The 26,949-nt window shown below is 37.3% G+C and overlaps 2 protein-coding genes across 2 annotated transcripts in view; one reads left to right on the top strand and one right to left on the bottom strand.

Annotated features, from left to right (window-relative positions):
* itga3b (integrin, alpha 3b) overlaps positions 1-4,351 on the top strand; it is a 56,372-nt gene extending 52,021 nt beyond the window's left edge. Inside the window, exons 24-26 of the mRNA XM_016290044.1 lie at positions 844-969; positions 1,942-2,086; positions 3,542-4,351. Of these exons, the coding sequence (XP_016145530.1) occupies positions 844-969; positions 1,942-2,052 (237 nt within the window). The 3' untranslated portion in view covers positions 2,053-2,086; positions 3,542-4,351. The remainder of the gene's footprint in view (positions 1-843; positions 970-1,941; positions 2,087-3,541) is intronic.
* A 423-nt stretch (positions 4,352-4,774) lies between these two features.
* LOC107598651 (angiotensin-converting enzyme-like) lies at positions 4,775-23,476 on the bottom strand. Its single transcript, XM_016290042.1, has 18 exons — positions 23,384-23,476; positions 23,130-23,302; positions 20,938-21,161; positions 20,717-20,861; positions 19,822-19,920; positions 19,594-19,716; positions 19,287-19,498; positions 16,359-16,495; positions 16,126-16,284; positions 15,866-15,953; positions 15,101-15,244; positions 14,699-14,890; positions 8,785-8,882; positions 8,185-8,357; positions 7,256-7,479; positions 7,023-7,167; positions 5,395-5,447; positions 4,775-4,800 (listed from the first exon to the last, which is right to left on the bottom strand). Exons 1-18 carry the CDS (start codon positions 23,474-23,476, stop codon positions 4,775-4,777), a joined length of 2,508 nt encoding a protein of 835 aa, XP_016145528.1.
* Positions 23,477-26,949: the final 3,473 nt, after the last annotated feature.

Genomic DNA, 26,949 nt, shown 5'->3' with positions numbered 1-26,949 from the left:
TCCGTGACGTCACCCGTAGGTTTCTGAAGAGTGTTTTTGAAGCTCAAAGTGGGCGTCGCCATCTTGGCAGCGCATCACCGCGCGTCACTCCCGGATAATCGAAAATGGGCAAAGAGGCGGGAGCAGGTTGCTGAAACCACGCCCACCTAGCTCGACGGCAGTGTCAGCAGTGGCAATCCACCCGTCACTCAAGTGGCCACGCCCTTAATTATGCAGAACTTAAAGGCTTAATATAATTTAAACGTATGAGTTATAAAAAAATTCACCCCCCTCACTGTTGTCATGAAGGGAAAAAAGGGTGGCTCCCTTTTGGAGCCAGCCTCTAGTGGCCAGTCGATGAATTGCAGTTTCAGTCACTTCCGTGTTGGTTTCGACCGGGAGGTTGCCGCTTGGTGTAGAGCTGCTGTAAATCAAATTTGTTTCATAATTGGTAAACTCTGCAACATCACTGTTACTGAACTGAATCAATACTGAACCAAGTTAAGCTGAACAATGACACTATTGTCTTCTGCAGAGCTGCTGTGAAACAAATTTGTTTGATTATCGATAAACTTTGCGTTTAGCATCAATAATGTTACTGAACTGAATCAACACTGGATTAAATTCAGCTGAATAATGAACGCTGTCTTCGATAGAGCTGTTTTACAGTTTAATAACTGTTGAATTTTGCAACATTAATGGTTATTTTCTTGTTTATTACTGGGAGCTGTGTAAGCGTATAAAAATAACTTGACTTCTGAAACCATTTTCATAACTGTAAAATGCAGTGCAAAATATAGGTCATGCTTATTAATTTTGACATGAAGGATCCGATGGTGTTTGATCTAATTGAATTGTCTGTAGTTTTCAGTAAACATTGATCCAGTGCTGGGAGAGGAGACGCCGTATGAAGTTCCTCTCTGGATCATCATTGCTGCAGCGGTTGCAGGGATACTGTTATTAGGCATCATCAGTCTCATTCTGTGGAAGGTATTTGCGCTTTTATATTTGGTCAACATCCCATCAAGATCAAAATTCAAACACGTTTGCCAATCATTTAGAATGATCTGAAATCCAGGTCACAATTGGACTGGGAAGTGTTACGATAGTAGAAATGTGTCACCTGAGAAATGCTGCTAGACCAGCATATGGTAGTACACATGTATGTGCAGCTACAGATCAGGACGTGTCCCAATTATTTATTATATTAAAGTTTACCATCAAATTCAACTGATGTGGGGTCACATGTGTATACATCAGCAATGTTTTACGTTCAACATTTTATAATATTGGTTTTATTTTGTTTTTAAGTCAAGAGTTGCATAATGTTGGGTTAATCTTTGTTTTTGTTTTTTCACTGATGCCAGATTTGTTTGTTATAAATAATTTTATGTTGTGGTTTGCATCCATTAGTTTCCAAACAAAAGAGAAAATAATGAAAAGATGAAGTTATTTAAGTTTATTCCTGTGATGCAAAGCTGAATTATCAGCGACTTCAGTGTGACGTGATCATTCAGAAATAATTCTTAATATGCTGATTTGTTGCTCCAAAAAATTATTTCAGGATTATTTGATGAACAATGTTCAAAAGAACAGCATTTAAAAAAAAAAAACGGAAATCTTTTGTCACTTTTGATTTGAACGTGTCCTTGCTGAATAAAAAATAATAATTCTAACCCCAAACTTTTGAATAGTACCATTACATAAAATTACTCATAGCGTGAAATTGGATTTTGGTCACACCACCCACTTTTAGGCACTTTTCCTAAAACATTTATTTATAAACTATAACTTAACCAGGGATGGTTAATAAACGCAAATGAAAGGACAGATTTAAACCACATGCTTGCAGTCCATGAAATTCAATTTGACCCAGTGCACCCTTGATGTGAAATGTCACTGCCTCTTGTTATTTAAATCAGTAATAAATGTCCCGCCTTGGGCTCCGCCCCTCCTCCACAGTGCGGTTTCTTCCGACGAGCCAGCAGGAGGGAGATGTATGAGGCCAAATCCCAGAAAGCAGAAATAAAGATCCAGCCCTCTGAGACAGAGAGGCTGACGGAGGAATACTGAGCCTACGCTATGGCAGCACTGTTAGGGCCCTTCGGTAAAGCAGACCCTGGAGATCTCTAGTTACCATACGCTTTTTCTGACTTTTCACTTCACAAATCTTTTTTCTGGCTTACCTCCGTAATTCCTTCCCTGCCAGAGTCAAATAACAATCTTTTCATTTCTCATTCTCTCTGTCTTGCTCAATAACCCTTAATATTCCCAGAGACGTAGAGCTCAAATGAGAATCTCAATGCACTTTTTCCACTAATTAAATATTTTTTTAAAAAAAATTTGTGTACACTAATTTCAATTAATCCTAATTGAAGCATGAAGATTCAGTTTTTTTCCCCCATTCTTTAATAATGTCTATGCATTTATACAGTGCTTTAAGGAATAGTTCACCAAAAAATTAAAATGTGCCGGACATTTACTCGCCCTCAGGCCATCCAAGATGTAGGTGAGTTTGTTTCTTTATCAGGTTTGTAGAAATTTAGCATTACATCACTTGCTCACCAGTGGATCCTCTGCAGTGAATGGGTGCCGTCAGAATGAGTGTATAAACAGCTGATAAAAGCATCACAATAATCCACATGAATTGAGTCCATCAATTAACGTTTAGTGAAAAGCTGCGTGTTTGTAATAAACAAATCCATCCACTTCAAACTGGCTAAAACATGAATCCTCTATCCATGATATTGCTTTATCCAGTGAAAAAGCAATTTCTCTGAATCAGGAGAGAAATATGCACAGATCAAGCAATGTTTAAAAGCCAGAACAAATATGTTAGTGGATTTTAATGTGAGAGGACAACAGGGGATGGACTTTTTCACTGGAGGAAGCATTATTATACATTATAAACAACAGTTTAATGTTAAAACGTGATTTGTTTCATTCTGACGGCACCCATTCACTGTGAGCAAGTGTTGTAATGCTAAATCTCTCCGGATCTGTTCCCATGAGGAAACAAACTCATCTACATCTTGGATGGCCTGAGGGCGAGTACATTTTGAGCAGATTTTCATTTCTGTTATCATTTACTTACCCTTTTGTCATATTATGTATTTTCTTCTGTCAAACACAAAAAAAGATGCACAATTTCCATGCTGCTGTTTTTCAAGAAAAGTGGATTTTTAGATTGATACTGCAAAGCTCCAAAAATGACAAAAAGCATTATAAAAGAATCACAAAATTTGCTAGTAAACAGCTTTCTCATTCATCACATGACCAATCACAACGCAGCACGTTTGAAAAAACAACATGAGAAAATCTAGCTGTAAAATTGATCAAATGACTTCAGAAGACTTGAAATATATAGAGCACAAGTCATATGAGCTTCTTTTACGATGCTTTTATGGAGCAAAAGAAGAAATAATACAGGCTTGTCTTGAGGGTGAATAAATGCTAACATTTAAAATCGAATTACTTGTATTTACTTTAAAATTTTCATTGCAAAGCATATCCGTCAGTCTTACCTGAAACGTTTCTTTGATTCTCTGTCTGTCTCGAGCAGTGCGGTTTCTTCAAAAGGACCGTTTACTACAGGATAATGCCAAAGTACCATGGAGTGAAAGTACGCAAAGAGGAACGCTATAACTTGGCCTTTCAGCCCGAGCAAGAACTGAGCAAGAAACCCTGGGTCACCAACTGGACAGAAATGCATGAATATTACTACTGACCTCTTCACCTCTCTCCGTCCAGAGCCTGGGGAGCGTGATGATTGGAGGATGTCTTTTATTAACCCTGTCTCAACTCAGCAGACACTGGCGTTTGGAGCCGCCAATCACGCAGTGAGAACGTTTCGAAATGTTTGTTGGTCTGTGTGCAATATCGTGATTTGTAGACCATTAAACCGCTTTCAACGAAGCCAGAGTATTGTCTGGGACGTCCTTGACTTAGTAATGAGCAACTGATTTATTTTCCTAGTTTGAAATCTTTAAATCTTGCTTTGTGTGTTTCATTGCAATTTAAATTTCATTCCATTGTAATATTTTTTTTTTTAATGTCACTATACTAGTTCCCCTTTCCAGAGCCTTGGGTCATTTTACTCATTGAGATAAGAAGATCTTTTCCATCATGCTGTAACTGATTTGAAACCAGTTCTGATCAAACAGCACTGAGGAAATAGACTCGATTTTCAAGTTCCAATTGCTTTGTCTTTGGACACTTATTTTGCAACACTGCATAAGAACTGCTCCAATTTTTTTTCCAGCTACTTCCTCCCATGGAGGAAGACTACAGTGTTTAAGTGTGTAAAATGTTTGCCCAAACCATCATGTTCCTGTCAGCATTAGTTGGGTGAATCTCTCTCTCTCTCTCTCTCTCTCTCTCTCTCTCTCTCTATATATATATATATATATATATATATATTACTGCAATACGGGGAAAAAAACATTTGTATTGTATGAGCAAAAATCAAAGCTGATTTGGTCAATATATAGTCTTGACCCAAACTTCACTTATTGTTTGACTCAATGTTGATTTTTTTTTTTTTTATGATTTTGTGGTGTAATTTGACGCAAGTCACTCTGTTCTTGTCTATTTCAGATTTTCTTTTCTTTTTTTTGTTTTACTGTCTACTCAAATAGTATTGTGTTGACCCTTTTTTGCAGAACAGCAGCTACTAGAAACTAGTGAAGAATGTTGCTTTTATGCTTGAACAAATGCTAGATTTTCTATTAAAAAGATGTACATGTACTGCCAAGCCACAAGGATTGTTGCAGATTTCAATTCAGTTCAGCTCAGATCAGTCCACGTTCAGTGATGGGAATACTGAAAATGATCACATGGTTAATTGCTTGAAGTGTTATATTTTAGTGAAGTTTAATATAATCAAGTGGTGGATTGGAGTGGATTGTCAGAAAGAAGCCCACATTGGTTGACTCGTTTAGTTATTAGAGGGGAGTTGGATACTGAAACACTAGAGTTCATTGCGTTCTGAGCAAATGCTTGTATACCTCAGACCTGGGTATAGAGTTGAGAAAATATGTCCACACAGAAAAAATAACATGATGGTCTGTAAGGTCTTTTCTTTTTTTTTAAGATTAAAAATGTTTTTTTTAATTGAAGGCTCATTTTTATTAAATGTTCCTGCACTCAGACAATACACAAAGCAAGAATGTCTGTATAATTCTTTATGTTCTATAAAGGTTTACCAGTAAAATCAATCAGAAATGCATACAGCTAAGACTATACAAATAATTGAAGACAGCAGTCAAACATTGAAATTTTACAAATAAATTACAAGTTACCTTTCATTGCATAGTCAAACAAATTTGACCAAAAATAATAAATATACTTTCAAAAAGAGGTGGTTTTTGTCAAAAAGTATTGACTGCATGGTAAGAATAGAATGTGTTCCTTTACTTAAGCTCCATCTGAGACAAGGTACAGGTGGACACAATCCCTGGTACTTCATTCTGTTTGTATAATATACGCAAATTCAGCTCTGGTACAACTTTACATATTGCATAGCTTTGATGTTAATGTAACTGATTAGCAAACAACAGTATCAACTAGGGGTGTAACAATACCTCGATATGGATCAATGCATCAGTTAAATGACAAACAATATGATGTATCGATGTAACACGCTAAAAAAACATATATAGGCTACAGTATCTTTTAAGATGCACCTTTATTTTGACACTCACGTTTGTTACATCTGCATTGCCTCTGAGCTGTCATTAAATATTTGAAAAGTTTAAACAACTTTATTTTTAAAATGACATGCTCTATTTATATATTTTCTATATAAATGTATTTTTTGAAAACATGGATGGAAATTATTGTAGGCTAATATTATTTTTATGAACTGTATTATTGTTGTTGTTATTATTATTATTTTGAGAGGTACATTTTACTGTACAATAGTAATATATGTTATAATTTCTTCAAGCTAATCCGAACTTTTATTTTCAAGGGTTGAAGACCGTTGACGATAACGATTGCAGAAACTAACCTTTTCGAAGCATCAACATGATTCACTGTTTCGAACATAGACTGTAAAAAAAGATGGACGACGCGTCTCCTATTCCTTCCACTATAGAAAAGTGAAGCCAAAGCATCTCAGTATGGCCGCTGCCATCTTGAGTAAATTATGTAATTTGGAGCCAGAGTCTGCGCAGTAGAGATTCGTTTGGAGCCAGAGTCTGCGCAGTAGTGTCGTGAGGTAGAGCCGCGGTATCAAACTCCCGCAGACCCAATCAACCATAACGACACACCCCATTTTTATAGCATAAAATGACTAGCTAAAATCAAACTTATCACAAAAACGAACAATTGAACATATATCAGCGTGATACCTTAAATGACCAAAACCATCTTTCGGAAAACTGTATTGGAAGTGAATTTTTCCCATTCGTTTGCATGGAGAGGGCGGGGTTTATGACCTGTACTGCAGCCAGCCACCAGGGGGTGATCAAAGAGACCGCAGCTTCACTTTTCAGGACGTGTGAGGCACAATCATTAAATAGCAATAAATTAAATATGAGAAATACGAACCATTAAAATTCTGAAACTTTTGAAACAGTTATGACGTAACGAAGCATCGTTTACTGAAATCACGTGACATTGGCAGTTTGATATGTTTCGAAGCTTCTCGAAGCAGTGCTTCAAACGCGGGGTGGTGATAGACTGCTATCAAAATAACCACTTTACGACCACTAGAAGTGACTCTCAGAGAAGGTCTGGAGATGAAGTTCATTTCTTGATGTCCTCATATTGTGAGACAGTAGAGGCTGAGAAAACAAGCGTCATTCAATATGTAAAAAAGTAATGTTAGACGAAACTGCGGCGCTGACTTCATATTTAAATAGTGGTCTTTTGCGCTTTAATATTTACAGACAGTAGTCCATATTGCGTTTTGATTAAGTATACAGCCCTACTTTTTATTTATTTATCCGCATTTTGTCAGTCCACGTTTTCCTCATTACCTAAATCATAGTGCCCTATTAACAGTAACGTTAGTTATGGATTAACGGAAAAACGGTCACCTCAGGTTCCACCACTCTTTGTTGTACTCTGAGCTTGAGATCCTTCCATCAAACACCTTCCACCTCCACTGGTCCATTAGGTAACCAAAAGGCAGGAAGGCAATCTTATCCAAGGCCATGCTCATCAGGAAGTTGATGGTGCTTTCTACAGACCAGTAAGACACTTAGGGTTTGAACTAGCATTTTATGTGTTTTGTTGCAAGCTTTTTTTTTTGTAGATGTATGAGCTGTACCTTTATTGTCCTCCACCTTGTCCAGCAGGCCAATGCTCTGGAGATGTTTAGGTGTGGAAACGGACAGGGCCAGTACGTCACCGATGGCCTCGTGGAATCCAGGGTTGGCGCCATCGCGGAAAGAGATGGGTTGATCCTTATACTGCAGGAAGTACTGAACGTGGCCCATCTCGTGGTGCACGGTGATGAGGTCGTCCATGGTCACCACCGTGCACTGCTTGATCCTTGAGATGGTAACAGGATGGGAAAAGTTAGGTTCACAAGATAACACATGGAAAGGAAAAGGCTAGAAAGTTGTTGTTTCAGATGTCTTTACAGCTCTAGCATCCTCCCTTTATCAAATGAACAACAGTAGTGGTTGAAATTAGGATTTGTTTGGCCAGGGAGACATATTAGACAGTTCATGAGAAATAGGCTCAGTCCAAAACTAGCGAGCTGCCTTGTTTTGTACTGCCTATAGGAAGCATAGTGACTGAATTAAGACAAAACCAAACCCTCTACTGTACAGAAAAGCTTTATATGTAAAAAATATGGAGGGTCGAGTAATCGAGGGTAAGTAAAACATGAGCTTATTTTAATTTTTGGGTGAACTAACCCTTTAAACCAGTGTAAAAAGTCAAATTTTAAGTATGACATTGCTAAGAACACTTTTTAAAAGAATGTGAACTTTCTTTCAGTGACCTTTAATTTCATTGATATAATCTGCAAGTACAGTTTTAAAAAATATATACTTTTATCATTTGAAGTACACTACAAATGCACATTCAATATCCATGTTTATATCTATATTAAACAATTCTGCTACCTGGACAAATTTCACATAATTTTTTTTTTTTTACAAAAGGTATCACATCCTCCATTATTAAACTAATATATCAAACCTCTTCTGCCCTAGTATGGACCATCTTACTGTGATATCAGGCTTGTACCTGAAGTCTTTGCGGTTGTAGAAGTCCCAAGCAGAAGCATGGCAGACCACTTCACGTCCATCTTTTGGCTTTTCCAGCATGGACTTGTTCCAGAACTCAGGAGGCATGGGCAGAAGACCTATAGAAGTGAAGAACCGGTCCGATTCCTGGAACATCCGCTTGGGGTCCCAACCCTGAAGAACCAAAGAGCACTGCACAATCAGAGGACACCATACAGACATTTACAGGTATGTATGAGTGCCATTTATGGCCTTCATATGCCATTGCACAAAGCCTTCACCAAACAATATATCATTTACAACAAACATTTGTTTGCAATGTTTGTATTTCAATAATCCAATGAGATTTTGAATGCACACGGAAGCATAAAACGTGTCTATCATACCTGTTTGCACTCCATGCAAACAAGATGCTATGTGTTGCTATTTAGGCTTGGTGCAAACAGTATCTACCACTATTTACACTCAGTGTAAACAGCATCTACCTTATTTGACACTTAATGTAAACAGCCACTGCTTTCAGAAAACTGGGCTTTTTCCAAGAAATCAGACTGTCGGAATAGAAAAAGATTAAAGAATGTGTTTTTAGTTGTAATCTTACTTGAGCAATCATGGCTGGCGTGGCATCCACTTGTGTGGCATCAGGGTACGGAATGACAAGGTCCATGATGGCAGACCACGTTTGGGCCCACATATTTCCTGAGAAAAACCAAGCAGAGAAGAACATCAGCCAACTGAAAGGCAGGATGTGAGAGATGGTGTAGTATCTCTGACCAATGGCACTGGAGGAAACCACTGGGCTTGGAATTCCAAGCCATTTAATCTCCAGCCATGTGGAACCATTGCGTACACACAAACACAAGTACACACAGTTTCCCACACGTGCAAATGTAGCCAGTGATATGTACACACACACAGTCACGCTTGATGATTTTGAAAGCACATTAAATCCTGTCGATTGCTTTGGAGTTGCCGCAGACAACTACAGAATATCAATGTAAACCCTCAAGAAAAAAGAAAAAGATGTGGACGGTGGGTTTTTTTTAGCAGAAAAAAATCATAATATCCATGCCATTTTCAATGATTTTAATCTTTGATAAATTTAGCTAATTTCAGTAAATTCAGCATTGAAAAACATTTCATACATTTCACACAGTGTTTTTTTTTTGCAGAAATTATGTAGATTTTGCCTAGTTGATCATGTTTAACCACTTCTGTGAAGAAACTGAGAAACTTTGGGTTTAAAGAATTATGTAGGGATGCATGGTTAGAAAAAGATTTGAAAATGTTCAAATCAAATAATTTGTTATATTTGCATTGAGGTGGCAAAGGATGCAGAATTCAGATTTGGCTGAAAATAAGAGCTCACCAAAAAAAAAAAAAATCATCATTTACAAAGTCAACGTCAAAAACGATATGATTTTTTCCCCCTGTAACACCACTCCACTCAACTATTCTGTTCTATTCTATTCTTAGTAGTAGTACACTACTATTAGGTAGTACACTTAGTAGTACGCTGCTACACACAATGGTGCCAAAAATATACTGGTAATTCGTTAGACATATTGATAGGAATATTAATTAGGAATAAATAGGCATAATTAGTCAAAATCATCTTCTTATGTGACGTTATGTTAAGGGGTGGACCTTCATGTTAAATATTTTTCTAAATATTGTACATTTTTGTATGATTCACATGATGATGAGCTGTTGTCAGACAAGACATTGAATGATAAATTGGCTAAGATATTTCACAAAGCTTGTAATATTCCTGTTGTAAAAATGGCCCTGATGTGTGAAATGTATTTCATTGCTGAATGACTGTTATTATTCAAAAAAGCCCATGAAACACTACAGCACATGTAAAGCAAGATTTAACAGACATCTCAACCTTACGGTAGAGTTTTATATCGTTTAGATAAAAACATCAGTTTTGACAAAAACTGCTTGAGGTCCAACAATAATAAATATTTTAAGAAAAATCATTTTTAGGGTTGAAAGTTAAAGGCTTGAGGCTGTTGTCATGGTTTGCTATATGACATTATATCTGCCCAGCACAGGACTGCTCAAAGCAATTTACATTAGATTGATAAAGAAATTAGCATGAAGGAGAAAATCAAAAGAGAGACATGCTTCATGCTAAAAAGAGTTATTAAACGTCTGTCATCTGTCATGTCAGTGTGCTGAATTGAGCTTCTTTCACTAAAACGGTCAAATACATGCAGAATGATGTCAAACATGCCCGTCAGAGAGAGTATTCAAGTAAAACATTTGTTTATGTCTTGAATGAATGTAAACAGTTGGAAGGAAATCCCAAGGATCTTTGATTAGGTCTTGACAGCAGCCTAATAAACCTGCTGCTGCTGTCTGTGTGCCTAATGTTCATCAAACAAGCAAAGAAAAGGAGAGAATCATTCACTGCTTTTGACTTAATAACTTCAGTAGCTTTAATAAAAATGACTGTAGATTTAATGCATACAGTGATGACTATGCACCATTTTATTTTTACATTTAATTATTCAGCAATACTACAAACCTTTAATTTAGTTTATTTTGTCTTGCAATTTTAATGTATTTTTCTGTATCTCGTCTGTTCTAGAGACATGACATTACAGTTTTACTTATCAAGCGTGTGGTCTTGTACACTGAAATACAATTTTGAATGTAACGTGAACAAGAGAAAACAGTTACCAAAATCGCAAATAAAATCACAATAGCTGTGAAAAGAATGGAAATGTGATTATTTTGTCTATACCGCGCTGCTCTAATACACACACACCTTCACAGAAGAGCATTAGAACATGCACAGCTGTTTAGGTGTTGCTGTTTTTTAAGCGGGGATTGTTCAAATGATCACACCTATGACATCACAAGCATTCCAGAAGCTTTAGACCATCCTGGTCAGTTGCTCATAGCAGCAGTAGTGACAGAATATCAGACTTCCTCTGATGAAATACCAGTTTGCGGTTAATCAGTAGATTACCACTACCAGTAGATTTGCTCAGATGGCTAACAGATTGAGCTCCGGCTTTTCTTCTCCAGTATCGCTTGGAGACATGTCCAATTCTGATGGAAACACAGGTTGTCAGATTGAGATGAGATGCAGTGTTAAAAGAAAAAGAGGGAATTCTGGCAGATCAGAGAGCAGAGAACGAAAAATGATTAGATCAGACCATCGCTCTGCTTCTGATTACTCAGTGGATTCCCTCAGCTCAGGCTTTTCTTCACGAGCACTACTTGGAGATACATCCAGTTCTGACCTAAGCTCAGTCAGTCAAGTTGAGAGGAGACGGGGTGTTGAAAGAAGAGATGAGAAATCTGGCAGATCAGAGAGTGTAGAGCGGAAAAGGAGAACATTGGAACTCCAGTCTGATTCTTTGATTGATTCCCTCACCTCTGCGTTTTTCTGCTTGTATATTAGTACCCCACCAGCAGCATGTGGGGAGACACCTATGAAAGGGTCCAGCAAAGAGGAAGAACAGTCTGGACTGTCTCACCTCAATGACACTGTGGTCACATCTGGAGAATCACCTGTGAAAGGCTCCAGAAATGATGAAGAGCAGCCAGGACTGTCTCACTCCAACAATATTGAGGTCAGACCTGGAGGATCACCAATGAAAGGGTGCATCATAGATGATGAACAGCCTGGACCATCTCGCCCAGTTAAGCTGGATCAGGGTGTTAAAAGAGAAAGAGAGAATTATGGCAGGATCGTGAGCAGTGAACTGAAAAAGATCAAATTAGACCCTGATTTTCACCCTCCAGCACCACATGGAGATGCTTCCAGTTCAGACCCAAGTTCAGGCGGTCAGACTGAGAAACAGGGCGGTAAAAGACAAAGAAAGACTGACAGAAAATGCAGATCAGAGCACCAGTTTGAAACTTAAATTCGCTCAGCTCTGGGTTTTCCCACATGTACATCAGTACCCCACTATTAGCATGGGTGAAGACTCATAAAGCCTTCTAAAATTAGATGGATACATCCATATCCATACAATACCATATTTAGTGTTCTACACTAAGATCACAGTAAAAGATTCTGTCATATGACTATGAAGCCCCTAAGGGTACATGCTGATAGAATAAAAAAAATAATAATTATATATATATATAATTATATATATATATATATATATATATATATATATATTAGCAGGACTCCAGACTGCGATTTTGCATTTTGCGACCAATTGTTCTGCCTGTGCGACTACATTTTGTGCGCGGTTGCACTGGCGTGACCACCGCATTGTTCAACTCATAAGCGCTGCCATTTCTGTTGCATATGAGAAACATCAAACGACAAACGAACCTGAAAGCATAACGAAACCACGCTTAGAGAGTAGAGCATGGTTTATACTCGCCACGTCAGCAGGAGTGCAAAGCAAAAATGACACTAATATTGAGGAAACGATGGCTGGCTTTCAAGCTAAAGTAAAGTAAAACACTGCCTCTTAAACTAGAGAGGGTGAACATGTTGGTATTCTTGTGGGGGAAAAAACATGCAAGCACTGTCACCGACAGCAAGTTTAGTTTTACTTTTGTTTTTGTTTTAATTTTGAAAAGCTTGTTATCTTTGCTGTTTGCCTCACGTTATGTAAGGAAACTCTCTTTTATTTTATTTTATTTTATAGATGTATTATGTATGTAAGAAAATCAGACAATTAGCCTATCTTTTCTTGTAAAACGTGACAAGGTCGCAAATTCGAAAGTGAAAGCATCCGAAGACCGGCTTATAACATAGCAAAAGAGGAACCCCTGTTCACAAAATTCAAATCACAAATACTGAAGAAAAAGAACAGGTTGAATGTTTACCACTTTCGTTTCCATACAACTATAAACTGTGATAAGTTCATCAGCATGCATTGATTAATACCATGTTGTAGCAAAAAAATAAATTGCGACCAAATCATGTGCTCCTGTGTCCCACTGAGAAAGTTAGTTGCAAAAGAGCGACCAGTGGGAAGAATGAGTCTGGAGCCCTGTATATATATATACAGTATATATATATATATATATATTAGAAATTGTATTTAAGTGCAGAAACAATAAATAAATAAATAAATTAATTAATTAATAAAATGGTATCAGCTGCTTGATGGATGAATATATCATGTCTCAGAGGAGACGAGACAAAAAATGCCAAGATAAAATAAACAAAAAACATTTAAAATGATATCTCAAGGTTTGTAATATTGCAGAATAGTCAAATGTAAAAATAAAATGCTGTATACTTGTCTTCATTGTGTGAATTAAATATTTTTATTAAAGCTACAGAAGTTATTAAGTCAAAAGCAGTGAGTGATGAGGTTTATAAGGCTGCTGTCAGTTTACAGGGGACCTATTATGCAAAGTTCACTTTTACATATTTTTTTATGGGTCCGAGGTGTGTATACACAGCCACTCTATTATGGTAAAAAAAAAAATTCTCCAAAAAGTTGCTGTGTCCCAATTCACATACTATCCATCCTAAATAGTATTTAAAATTATAATTAGTGTGTCCCAAATCATAGTATTATTTGAGTAACGTGTATCCAAAAGGTTCCCGGATGGTTTACTATTTCCAGTGGAAATTTAAAAGTGCAGATCTAATATTGCTCACAACCCACTGCATAGATTCAGTTAATATCGAAACGTCAAGAAATACATTTTTTGTACTGAAGTATGAAGTTCACAAAGTCTCATGCAATATCAAAAGGTTCTTCACATTGTGACTGAATTACACAAAGTAAGTAAATACTGTTGTTAAAAGTTCAGTTTATCTGCATCTCAGTGCTTCACATGTGCATTTCCAACAAATAAATATGTAATATTATTACTAACTACACTTGTTAATGCAAAAGAGCAGCAATTTAATGATTAAAATGTCTTTATGATTAAAAAAATAAATCAATAAAATTTCCCACCTTCCCCACCCAGCGCTACCCCCACCCAACGCAAAACGTCGGCAAAATAGTCTCAATCGTTTGTTCACGGAGGTCAAATACCGTACTGTGGCCACGTTTTGGCAAATTGGTGACCTATTCGTACATTTTCATATGAAAATTGCTTACTCCCCAGTGATAGCTATGTTTAGGTGTGGACCTTCATGCTTGCTTTTTGTCTAAAATCCTAATTTATGATTAATTAACATGAAAACGCCACCTTGTAAAATAGATACAGTACGTTTTCAGTGAGATCGTGCTGATTTTCTCACAAAACACACAGTTTGGCATAAAACCTGCTACTAGTAAAATTTCTCTTTTGATTGATTTTCTGTGTTGATTTTTATTTTAAAAATGATTCAAATTTCAATTCCCATGAAGTAAAAGGGAGCCAGTTTTAGCTGACGCGGGGCCCAGTGTGAAGTAGGGAGCGGGTCCCCACTTGGTCCGTTGGGGGGGGTGGGTCCGTTCACCGTGCACCACTTGCACCCCCCTAAGGATGGCCCTGCACGTAGGCCTATATCATGTTTTGGTTTACTTACCAAAGCATCTTAAAAATATATTTTATTACACTATATATATTTCATCTCTCACCGAGTAGATGAGCTGGAATTGGTCCTTTAAGGTTGATTCGTTCTGGTCCGTATTTCTTGTACAGTGCCCTGCGCACATAGGCATGAACGTTGAGGTAGAGCGGTTCTAGATCTTTCCACAAGGCTTCCAGATCCTCTTCAAAGGTGGGGGTCTCATACAGAGAACGCCAGAATGCCCCATTATCCGTGTGACCTGATATTAGATATACAATCAACATTAGAGCTTCATTCAAAGCTCTCAGGAACTATTCTTAATGTGAGTCAGTGTTTATTGCCACTTGGAGTAAGTTTGTAAAATGTGGCCTGAAAATTTAATTCACAGAAAGTATTAAATGTCTTTCTCCAGCTGCCCCGTGTTGCAAGAGATCCTCTTACAAAAAGTGCTTTATTTTCAGGCACTTACCATTGCTCTTTGCAGCCAAGTTGGCAAGCTCCACATATCTCTTGTAGCTGCTGCGGAGCTCTCTGCCCGAGGCATTACGCCAACCCAGCCAGGCGAACAGCAGCTCGTCATAATCCCTGGACTCGGCCATGATCTTATTCAGATCTGGAAAACAAAACACAAACACATCAAAAACAGCATAAGGGGTTATAGTAATCAATTTGGCAGGCTGTGATATGAAAAACAGACTCTGTAAGCACTTTAATTTTTCACTGTTCCACTACAAACAGTTTGTGGTTAGCATAACTAACAAAAGACAGAAAAGGCCACAGTGAGTTTTTGCACAGTGTGTGCATAACTTTTAAAACTTAAAAAAAAAACATAAATCTTAAAAAATCTTGTCTAAAAGTGTTCAAATTGTTCAAAATTTTGAAAGCCTCTTCTGATCACCAAGGCTGCATTATTTGATCAAAAACTATATTTCTCATATAACTATAGAACCCAGAAATATGAAAAAGGTCAATATGCTAATTTGCTGCTCAATTTTCCATTATTATCAATGTTGAAAGCAGATGTGCTGCTTAATATATATTTTGTGGAGACTATGATACATTTTTGGTTAGTAAAAAGTTCAAAAGAACAGAATTTATTTGAAATATATCTACTTTGTAACATTCTTTATTGTCACTTTTGATCAATTTAATGTATTCTTGTTAAATAATAATAATAATAAAACTTCACCCAAATTCTTGAACAGTATAGAAAAATGAATAAAAGTGAACTCACCTGGATCTAGAGGCAGACAAGTTGATTGATCCTTACAGACTGTGGCTACACTGTACAGGGTCTCCATGGATGCTAGCAAATTATTGTACTATGAACATGAAAAATATATGAGAAGTCAAAATGTAGTCTTTCAAAAAGTCCAAGTTCAGCTCTAACAAAAACAACTGCAACCTGTTGTAAGTTACTACAGACAAAAATGTAAGTCACCATATCTCTCTGTCTATCTGTCTGTCTGTCTATCATCTGTCTGTTTGTCTTACCTCTATAAGATCATCTTCAGAAAGTGCAGCTCTCTCAAGGTCACTAAGTTTGGTCAGGATTCTTTTCACCGACTCGTCCTGGAAGTCGCTGGTGTCGAACTTACGGGCCTCTAGTCCATAGATCTTTGTGTGGTTGGCCATCTCCAAGTTTTTTTGCAGCTAAAGCCAAAAATAGCAGCATGAGACTCTGAGAATGAGTGGTGTTGTAGAATAGAGAGCAGGCCGGGCCTCACCATGATCTCCTTGTTGGCTTCAGTGATGTCAGTGTTGTAGGTCCAGGAGGCCTCAGTGTACGCATTCCAGACCTCCTCCGCTGTGCTGTTGTATTGCTCTAAGAACTGCTTGGCCAGCATCTCATCTGTTATTTTACCTGAGGCATTCAAGAAACATGAGAATGAGTTTTGCTCATTTTCTGAGAAGGCATTGTAGGCCTAATATAAAAGGTAGCAGCATTTTAAAATATCAAAAACGGAATCGGAAAAAAATAAATCGAGACTGATAAAGACAAAATCATGTCTAACTTTCACATCAAAGAGAGAAAAATTAAAACCTCCCTATGGAAAAACCATGCGCAAGTATGTTCCCTTAACCCAGTTTATTGGGTTTTAGTAAATAGTAAATGTACTGTTATAATGGGTTTATCACCCTCAACGAAATTAGTATTTTGTTACAGAAGTGCATGTTTGCAAAGGTTGTTTGAAAATATGCTTTATTTTTGTAATTCCGCTATGTGACGCTAAGGATATAATTTGATTTTAAACAATATACTTAAGTGCAGACCTAATGTGATGTTTTTGGATGCTTCATTGCATGTTCATTTCAATTAATTTAAAACTTATAATAGTTTAGATATTATAATAATATTACAAATATTATTAAAACATAATGACTTAAAATTTACTTTTAATTAAATTATACTTATAATTTTACACTATTACAAAGTGCACTTTTTAAGAACTTTAGTCATGAAAGTGAATATTCGTTGAGTACACTTAAAGGGATAGTTCACCCAAAAATGAAAATTTGATGTTTATCTGCTTACCCCCAGGGCATCCAAGATATAGATGACTTTGTTTCTTCAGTAGAACACAAACAGAGATTTTTAACTCCAGCCGTTACAGTCTATCAGTCGTATAATGCATGGCAATGGTAACAAAATCTATGAGAGTAAAAAAAACATGCACAGACAAATCCAAATTAAACCCTGCGGCTCGTGACGACACATTGATGTCCTAAGACACGAAACGATCGGTTTGTGCCAGAAACCAAACAGTATTTATATCATTTTTTACCTCTAATGCACCACTATGTCCAACTATCTTAGGGCGCGCGCACGGCATCCGGTGTGTGAGGTGTGTACGCGCTCTGGCGTAGTTTATGTTAATGGGTGTGTTGATATCCAGCCGAAGAGCAATCAACCATAACTTCAGGCCAGCAGGCTCAGAAGCTGGGAATACGTGGAAAGTCACCACTCCCGAATGAGTTCATGCGAGAGAACGTAATCTTTTAGTTTTAAGTCGGTTTGGACAATCCAGATAAGCGCAAGTAAGTACCATTTTGATTAGCCGTCGTACCTACAATGACTGTGCACTGTGTAAACAATGAGTGACGTATACGCACGAGAGATCACTTCCAGCGCTTGCGTAAACTACACCAGAGCGCGTACACACCTCACACACCGGATGCCGTGCGCGCGCTCAAAGACAGTTGGACATAGTGGTGTATTAGAGGTAAAATATGATATAAATACTGTTCGGTTTCTGGCACAAACCGATCATTTCGTGTCTTAGGACATCAATGTGTCGTCACGAGCCGCAGGGTTTAATTTGGATTTGTCTGTGCATGTTTTTTTTTACTCTCATAGATTTTGTTACCATTGCCATGCATTATACGACTGATAGGCTGCAACGGCTGGAGTTAAAAATCTGTTTGTGTTCTACTGAAGAAACAAAGTCACCTACATCTTGGATGCCCTGGGGGTAAGCAGATAAACATCAAATTTTCATTTTTGGGTGAACTATCCCTTCAAGTGGCATTTTATTTAAAGGGATAGTCCACCCCAAAATGAAAATTTTGTCATTAATCACTTACCCCAATGTCGTTCCAAACCCGTAAAAGCATCGTTCATTTTTGGAACACAATTTAAGATAACCGGGAGACTTGTGACTGTCCCATTACCTGCCAAGTAAATTACACTGTCAAGGTCCAGAAAAGTATGAAAGACATCGTCAGAATAGTCCATCTGCCATCAGTGGTTCAACCGTAACGTTATGAAAAGACGAGAATACTTTTTGTACGTGAAGAAAACAAAAATAACGACTTTATTCAACAATTTGTCTCTGAGTCTCTCCGCATCACCGTAGCACCATTTTGGAAAATATCCGCTGAATGCGAGCAGCGTACGCTCTTCTGTGTCAGCCGCGACACAAGGATACGTTTTCTACGTGTATTTACGCTTTGAATTGAATGAAAACAGCGCATCTGTGCAGTGCGGCTGACACAGAAGAGTGTACGCTGCTTGCATTCAGCAGATATTCTCCAAAATGGTGCTACGGTGATACGGAAAGACACAGAGACAAATTGTTGAATAAAGTTGGGATTTTTGTTTTCTTCACGTAAAAAAAGTATTCTCGTCGCTTCATAATGTTACGGTTGAACCACTGATGGCAGATGGACTATTCTGACGATGTCTTTCATACTTTTCTGGACCTTGACAGTGTAATTTACTTGGCAGGTAATGGGACGGTCACAAGCCTCCCGGTTATCATCCAAAATATCTTAAATTGTGTTCCGAAGACGAACGAAGCTTTTACGGGTTTGGAACGACATGGGGGTAAGTGATTAATGACAAAATTTTCATTTTGGGGTGGAGTATCCCTTTAATTAATTTCACATTATAAGTACATTTTTTAAAAAAGGTTTCAAGTACACTACATTCAGTACAATTAAGCACACTTCTTTTTCACAAGCTTGAAAAACATGGATTTGGCAACTCTGCAGCTAAGAGACACAACATTTCCACCGGGTGTATTTATGTGCAGGTCAGGGGACATGATGAAATGTGTTATTTGTAACGTGTTATATTATTTTCTTTATATAATTAACTAAACTAATTAGCTAAACTGGCTGTTCTAATAAAAATAGTTTGCACATATTCTTACCGATGTCTTCAGGGTAGCCTTCTGGTACTGGTGGCACCCAATTAAAATCAGGCCAGCCCAGCGTCTCTCCTGTTTTCACATTCTGTTCCTGCAGCCAGGTAGTAACTGGCTCAAAATAGCTCATCAGGGGGCTGGCGTCCATTTTGTCAGTGCCCAGAGCCTCTTGTAGCACTTCTGTCCAAGGCTTTGAAGAACCAGCCTTCAAGACTTTCCTTCCAAACAGAATAAAGTAGCACTTAATCTCAATGTACAGATTTTTTGGTTTCATTCAAACCCCCGGCAGTCGCACTTTAAACTCAATACATACTCTAAAACAGCTCCAGCCTCTCTTGATCTGTAGATATCGCATTTGTGCAGAGGTCCGGTATGTCCAGCAGCCTGACATAATTTCTGATGGAACTGGAACTGCAGAATGAAGCTCACAAAGTATCTACGAGAGGTTAAATGAGAGAAAGTAGTTATCTTCTCTGTGTACATCATACGTTTGATTATTGATTGATAATTGAGTACGGGCAGCTCATGATGATAAGCCCACCTGATGTACGGTGTGTTTCCAGGAATGTGATATTTCGCTCCAGCATCAAAATGCTCCTCTGTACGTCTGGTTGGTGGACAGATGCCTTGGTATTTTGTCCTAATAAAAGGAAAAATAGTCATATTCAATTCAAGAAAGTACTGTTGGTTCACATTTAAATACAAATACCTTGTCTTACTTGACTGACAGCATAAAAAAACACCAAAATGTAAGGAGATTTAACTTGTATTTACACTCCTATTCAAAGGTTTGGGGTTGGTAAGATTTTTTTTTTTATGTTTTAAAAGAAGTGTCTCATTGTCAGCAAGGCTATATATTAATTTAATCAAAAATAGAGTAATAAATCATTATAATATGCTCATTTACAGCTCAAAAAACATTTATTATCACAGTTTAATATTGTTGTGGAATACAATCTCTCTCTCTCTATACTGTACATGTATATATATTCCAGGAATAATTAAGTAATAAAGTTCAATAGAAGAGCATTTGTTTAAAACAGATATCTTTTGTAACACTATAAATGTCTTTACAGTCACTTTTTTCCTTTCTGAATAAAAGTATTAATTTCTTTAAATAAATACATAAATAAACATTTGACTGACCCCAAACTTTGGAATGGTAGGGATTGTAGAATAAGCAGCAAAAAATATAATAATAATTGATGCCTCATAAAAAGGTAGGTTACATAAGCATAACTATCGTGACCTCTTTAATATTAAACAGTTGTGAAAAAGAAGTGCGCTTAATTGAATTAAATGTGTGCTTGTAGTGTACTTCAAGTATATAAAAATATATAAAGTACAGAACAGGGATGCTATAATGGCACAAATGATCGATTGCTGACCTCAGTGTTCCATTATGAGACCCTGTTTTGGTTTGAGTTTTACTGTACCTGAGGTGCCACCATTCTGCATTGTAACGTTCAGGCGGTGTTCGTCCACTAAACACACCCCAGCGCCACTGATCAATAAGGTATCCAAAAGGAAGGAATGCGATCTTTTCCAAAGCCATCTTCAACAGGTAGTTGATGTCACTCTCTATGGAATTTCAAATACGTCATCAGTTTGTCTCAGGTTTACACTATAAGTATCATTCTGAATGTCTTTCACCTACCAGCATCATCGGTCAGTTGGTCCAGGAGACCGATGGTGTGGAGATGTTTGGGTGTGGACACAGACAGAGACAGCACATCTCCTACGGCCTCATGGAAGCCAGGATTGGCTCCTCTCCTGAAGCTGACCGGCTGCTCTTTGTACTGGAGGTAATATTCCACATGGCCCATCTCGTGATGCACGGTGAAAAGCTGCTCCATAGTCACAGTGGTACACTGTTTGATTCTGTCAGGGATCACACATTTTGCTATATTATTTAAGAATATCTTTGATGGTAATTTGTGTATTTTTTTTTGTATTACATCTTCCTTTTCCTACCATTCCCATCTTATATTTCTATAATAGTTTGAAAGAAAGCATTCATAGGGTGATTCACTTGAAAAGCTTAAGAATGTAGTGCTATTAATCAAATGATTCAGTTTATTTGATAATCCTGACCAATCTGACAGTATGAAATCTTATTTCCGCCACAGCATACATTTTTTTAAAAATAAATAATATTATTGTGGCTTTTAATCGCACAGTAATATTTTTATAGAATTCTATATATCTCAGAATTGCATGTTTATATGCTTAAATACAAGTTACAAAGTCACAATTATGAAAAAACATGAATTATGAGATGAAACAAGTAAAAAAAATAAAATAATGAAATGTAAACTCAAACTCAGAATGTCAGAATTGCAAAATGTAAACTCGAGCAATTAATTTATAACTGCAATTTTGAGAAAAAGTGTTAGAATTACAAATTGACAATGACGAATTCATAATTTGCAATTGTGAGAAACAGCCGTGCATTTGTTGCTGCCGTAAAGCAATCTGTCCTTTTTGTGGAATTTCGTACCCGCTCACCAAACTTACAAACTCCCAAAAGAGACATTGGGGAAAGAAACAGAAGCCGTTCGCTGTGTGAGATGTTGGTGAACCATCAACATGGTTTTTAAACTTACATTTGAAGGTAAAAAAACGGATATACAGTTGTTTTAAATTCTGTATTGTTAAAGGGTTAGTTCACCCAAAAATGAAAATTAGCCCATGAATTACTCACCCTCAAGGCATCCTAGGTGTATATGACGTTCTTCTTTCAGACGAATCCAGTCGGAGTTATATAAAAAATTGTCTTTGATCTTCCAAGCTGTTTAATGCCACTCAGTGGGTGTTGCAGTTCATCAGTCCAAAAGAAGTGAAATGAAGGGTGAACAAAGGCCTCCTGTAGTGAATCGATCGTTTTTGTAAGAAAAATAACCATATTTAAAACGTAATAATCAATTTAATTTTGCTTGCGTTCATTGTTGTACATGGAAGCAGTTCCGGGTGGATGACGTAGGACGTCGGCGTTGCGCATGGGCCGCTCAGAAGTGACGAACGCGGAAGCGCAGCGGAGAGATCAAAACAAAATGACAGTCACGAATTAGAAGTAACGAGGATTTGTAAAGAAGAATGTCGGAGGATTTCGATATAAGCCAAGAGGAGACTGGTTTTCTTTTGCTAAAGTAAGGAAACTTTGCTTCCTTTGCTCCTGTAAACAAACATTGGTTTTCACGAGACTCACCGGCGCATGCGCAACGCTGACCTCATACTTCATCCGCCCGGAGCTGCTTCCGTGTACAACTGTTGGCGCAAGCTAGATTAAAGTGATTATTACGTTATGAATATGGATATTTTTCTTACAAAAATGCATCGATTCGCTACAGGAGGCCTTTGTTCACCCCCCGGATCCGTGTGAGGCTCTTTTTATTATGGATGGATGCGCTTTATTTCACTTCTTTTGGACTGATGCACTGCAACACCTGCTGACTGCCATTAAACAGCTTGAAAGATCAAAGACATGTAAACTATAGCTAACTAAAGTCAACAAACAAAACCTTTTTGTAAAACGTTCAAGCTAATTTTGTAACTAGAATTTAATGCAACCTAAATGCACAGTTAGACAGTTAGATTATTGGAAATAATAGATATTTACATACATTGTTTTTTTCTTTACACATTCCATGTCTCCCAATTACGGTACTACGGTACTAAGCAGGCATTCCAGTGACACTGTTGTCTTTTTGGTAACCAAGTACAGTAACTTTACACACACGCAAAAACTGATTAAGAATGACGGAATACCTCAGGGAATACGCAAGCATCAGATACCTGTTGCCATTGTACAAAAATACGAACTACTGTACTGAGATATGATTAATGTACCTGAAGTCTTTGCGGTTGTAGAAGTCCCAGGCAGAGGCATGGCAGACCACATCCCTTCCGTCGGTGGGTTTCTCCAGCATGGCCTTGTCCCAAAACTCAGGAGGCATTTCGAGCAAACCCAGAGAGGTGAAGAACTCCTCAGCCACCCGGAACATGTGAGTAGCATTATAACCCTATGGGTACAAATCATTTTATCAGTCTCTGGAGTGCTGAGGATATTATTCACTCATCAAGATATAGTTCTGTTCGCTTACTTTAGCAACCATGGTGTCCATCACATCTACATTGGGCTTGTCAGGAAAAGGGATCATCAGGTTGTAGATGTTGTTCCATGTTTGTGACCACATATTGCCTGAAACACAATGAGAACATATGATAAAAAATTACAATGTAGAAAACATGAAAAAGTGGTAACAGTTTACTTGAAGCCTATATGTATAATACACGAAATTGCATTCATAATGCATTATATTACAAAGTCAGAATTCTGTGATGTAAACTTGCAATTGCCTGTTTATAGCATGCAATTTTGAGAAGAATAAAAAAGTCTGAATTGGGAGAGGTGAACTAATAATTCTGAGAAAATAGGTCAAAATTGCAAAGTGTTAACTCAGAATTACGAAAAAAAGTAAAAGTCACGAGATGTAAAGAAAAAATTCCACTATATCTCAAATTATGTACTGTGTCTAATATCATGGTGGGAATTAATACCATTTTTAACATTATTGGTAAAAATAATACTAAATAATAACACTTTACAATAAGGTCTCATTACTTAATATTAGTTATTGCATTATACCTTTTCATAAACAATTGTCACCAACGTTATAATGCATTAAATTACTTGTATACTCCTTGCTACATCTGAAATTGGTTGTTTACTGTTCCAATGCATTATATAGATTTTATAGATACAAATTTTATAATTTAATTTAGGATAGCAAGCTAGATTAAAGTGATTATTACGTTATGAATATGGATATTTTTCTTACAAAAATGCATCGATTCGCTACAGGAGGCCTTTGTTCACCCCCCGGATCCGTGTGAGGCTCTTTTTATTATGGATGGATGCGCTTTATTTCACTTCTTTTGGACTGATGCACTGCAACACCTGCTGACTGCCATTAAACAGCTTGTAAGATCAAAGTAAAAAAATTTGTATAACTCCGATTGGATTCATTTGAAAGAAGAAAGTCATATATGCCTAGGATGGCTTGAGGGTGAGTAAATAATGGGCTAAATTTCATTTTTTGGGTGAACTATCCCTTTAATATTGTTCATTGTTATTTTATGTAAACTATAGCTAACTAAAGTCAACAAACAAAACCTTTTTGTAAAACGTTCAAGCTAATTTTGTAACTAGAATTTAATGCAACCTAAATGCACAGTTAGATTACAGCGTGATTGGAAATAATAGATATTTACATACATTGTTTTTTTCTTTACACATTCCATGTCTCCCAATTACGGTACTATAATCTTAAGCAGGCTTTCCAGTGACACTGTTGTCTTTTTGGTAACCAAGTACAGTAACTTTACACACACGCAAAAACTGATTAAGAATGACGGAATACCTCAGGGAATACGCAAGCATCAGATACCTGTTGCCATTGTACAAAAATACGAACTACTGTACTGAGATATGATTAATGTACCTGAAGTCTTTGCGGTTGTAGAAGTCCCAGGCAGAGGCATGGCAGACCACATCCCTTCCGTCGGTGGGTTTCTCCAGCATGGCCTTGTCCCAAAACTCAGGAGGCATTTCGAGCAAACCCAGAGAGGTGAAGAACTCCTCAGCCACCCGGAACATGTGAGTAGCATTATAACCCTATGGGTACAAATCATTTTATCAGTCTCTGGAGTGCTGAGGATATTATTCACTCATCAAGATATAGTTCTGTTCGCTTACTTTAGCAACCATGGTGTCCATCACATCTACATTGGGCTTGTCAGGAAAAGGGATCATCAGGTTGTAGATGTTGTTCCATGTTTGTGACCACATATTGCCTGAAACACAATGAACTAAAAACACATAAATAACATAAATGCATAATAATTAGAGGAATGGTTAACCCAAAATGTACTCACCCTGAGGCCATCCAACATGTACTGTAGTTGAGTTTGTTTCTTCATCTCCGGAACATATTTGGAGCAATTTTATGAATATATATTACTCGCATTTTTAGCCAGAAGCAGTGGTTTGAAGATAAAAATGTCTGAATGATGGATTTGTTTATTACAAACATGCAGCCTTTCGCTTCACAAGATGTTAATTTGGAGACGTGTGGATTATTGTGATGTTTTTATCAGCTGTTTGAACTCTCATTCTGAGGGCACCCATTCACTGCAATACGTTGGTGTGTACGTGATGGAATGCTAAATTTCTCTGAATCTGTTGTGATGAACAAACAAACTAATTTACATCTTGGATGGCCTGAAGGTGAGTACATTTTCAGGGAATTTTCATTTCTAAGTGAACTATTTTTAATACCAACTCTGCAGTAAAACAACTTCTAGTTTATTTAGGTTAGATTTAGGTTATGCGGAGTCTTGCAAATGAGCCCCAGATAAAGAAAGGGCATTTGTTTACAACTGTGTTCCAGATTTTTGTGGTCCTTAGAAGCTAAATCAGTGCAGTTTCTCAGGAAGAGCCTTGAACGGAAGCTTTTAGGAGTATAGGACACAACATATGTTGATTTTAGCTTTGGATCATTTGACTGGATCCATGAAGTGGAGGACAGGAACAGTAGGCAAGATTTAATGGACATCAGCTAGAATTTAGTGTTGTGTATTCATACAGAGTCAGATTTACTGCTGTTTGTTTGTGGCTTTTTTGGTCCATGTGTATTTGGAGATGGGGAAAAGCACACGTCCGCTGCAGATATAAGCAAGTCCACATGTATGAAACACTGTTAGAACAAACATGTGATTTCATCCAAATAAGCAGATAGATTTGGATTTTGAATGTTATAGAGATCAATTATGTTATTAGCAAATGCGAAACTGTTGTGGCATGGATGTAATGGTGCGCTCTTCAGATAAAAGCAACCTTTTAAGATAAGCTAAACATTTCTAGTGGAATGTTCTGTTCCTCTTCGGCAAAAAAACATAAACCTAACGGTGCTAATGTAAACAAACATTTACTAAAGTTAATTGTTGAGAGTAAGGCAAGTGATGTCAAGTGGTGGGGATTTTACAAGAATTCTTTCAGCTGGTCACAAACTTAGATCACACTTTATTTCAAGGTCCAGTTCTCATTATAAACTAAGACTTGTGCCTCAACAAACTCAATAAAATTGCCTCAATTTCCTGCTTCCTTTTTTTCTTATAACATAACTCAGAAATATTTAAAAAACACATAAAAAGGGGGGGGGGGACAAAAGAAAGAAAGAATTGAACATACAGGTCGTCCTAAGGAAAGCTCATTGTGGGACTGGCTCGTAGTGGCTGAAATTCTGCACCAAGGCTGAATTTCGGGAAAGAGACTTCAGATACAGTACTAGGGACCACTTAGGCCTATATAAAAGCATCCAAAAAGCAGCATGTCATGGGACCTTTAACATCTATTTATGTACTATCTATTTTCCTGCGTATTAACCATTTCGACCAGTTCTTATAAAATGTATCCATATTTAGCCTTAGAGAAAAGGTCATTTTCTCCATATCAAACATATCCTTTACAATCACTATCCACTCTTCTTTTGTTGGTGGATTCTCATCCAGCCAATTCTTGGTTATTGCTTTCTTACCAGCAACCAATAACAATCTGAGAAGGTACTTATCTTGAGCATTAAAATCAGTTGGTATGTTTCCTAAATAT

Source organism: Sinocyclocheilus grahami, unplaced genomic scaffold (genome assembly GCF_001515645.1).
Source record: "Sinocyclocheilus grahami isolate Dianchi unplaced genomic scaffold, SAMN03320097.WGS_v1.1 scaffold253.1, whole genome shotgun sequence".
Classification (NCBI taxonomy): Eukaryota; Metazoa; Chordata; class Actinopteri; order Cypriniformes; family Cyprinidae; genus Sinocyclocheilus; species Sinocyclocheilus grahami.
The sequence above is the reverse complement of the archived record's forward strand: the minus strand, read 5'-3'. Positions and strand labels throughout refer to the sequence as shown.

What these genes read in the sequence shown, in the direction of transcription:
- LOC107598651 (XM_016290042.1), bottom strand. Translation starts at nt 23,476, where the DNA reads ATGTGGTCACAAACATGGAACAACATCTACAACCTGATGATCCCTTTT. An exon ending in TGGACACCATGGTTGCTAAA is followed by an intron (nt 23,303 to 23,383) that starts GTAAGCGAACAG and finishes TTGTACCCATAG; the next exon opens with GGTTATAATGCTACTCACAT. An exon ending in TACAACCGCAAAGACTTCAG is followed by an intron (nt 7,480 to 8,184) that starts GTACAAGCCTGA and finishes TACCATCTCAAG; the next exon opens with GATCAAGCAGTGCACGGTGG.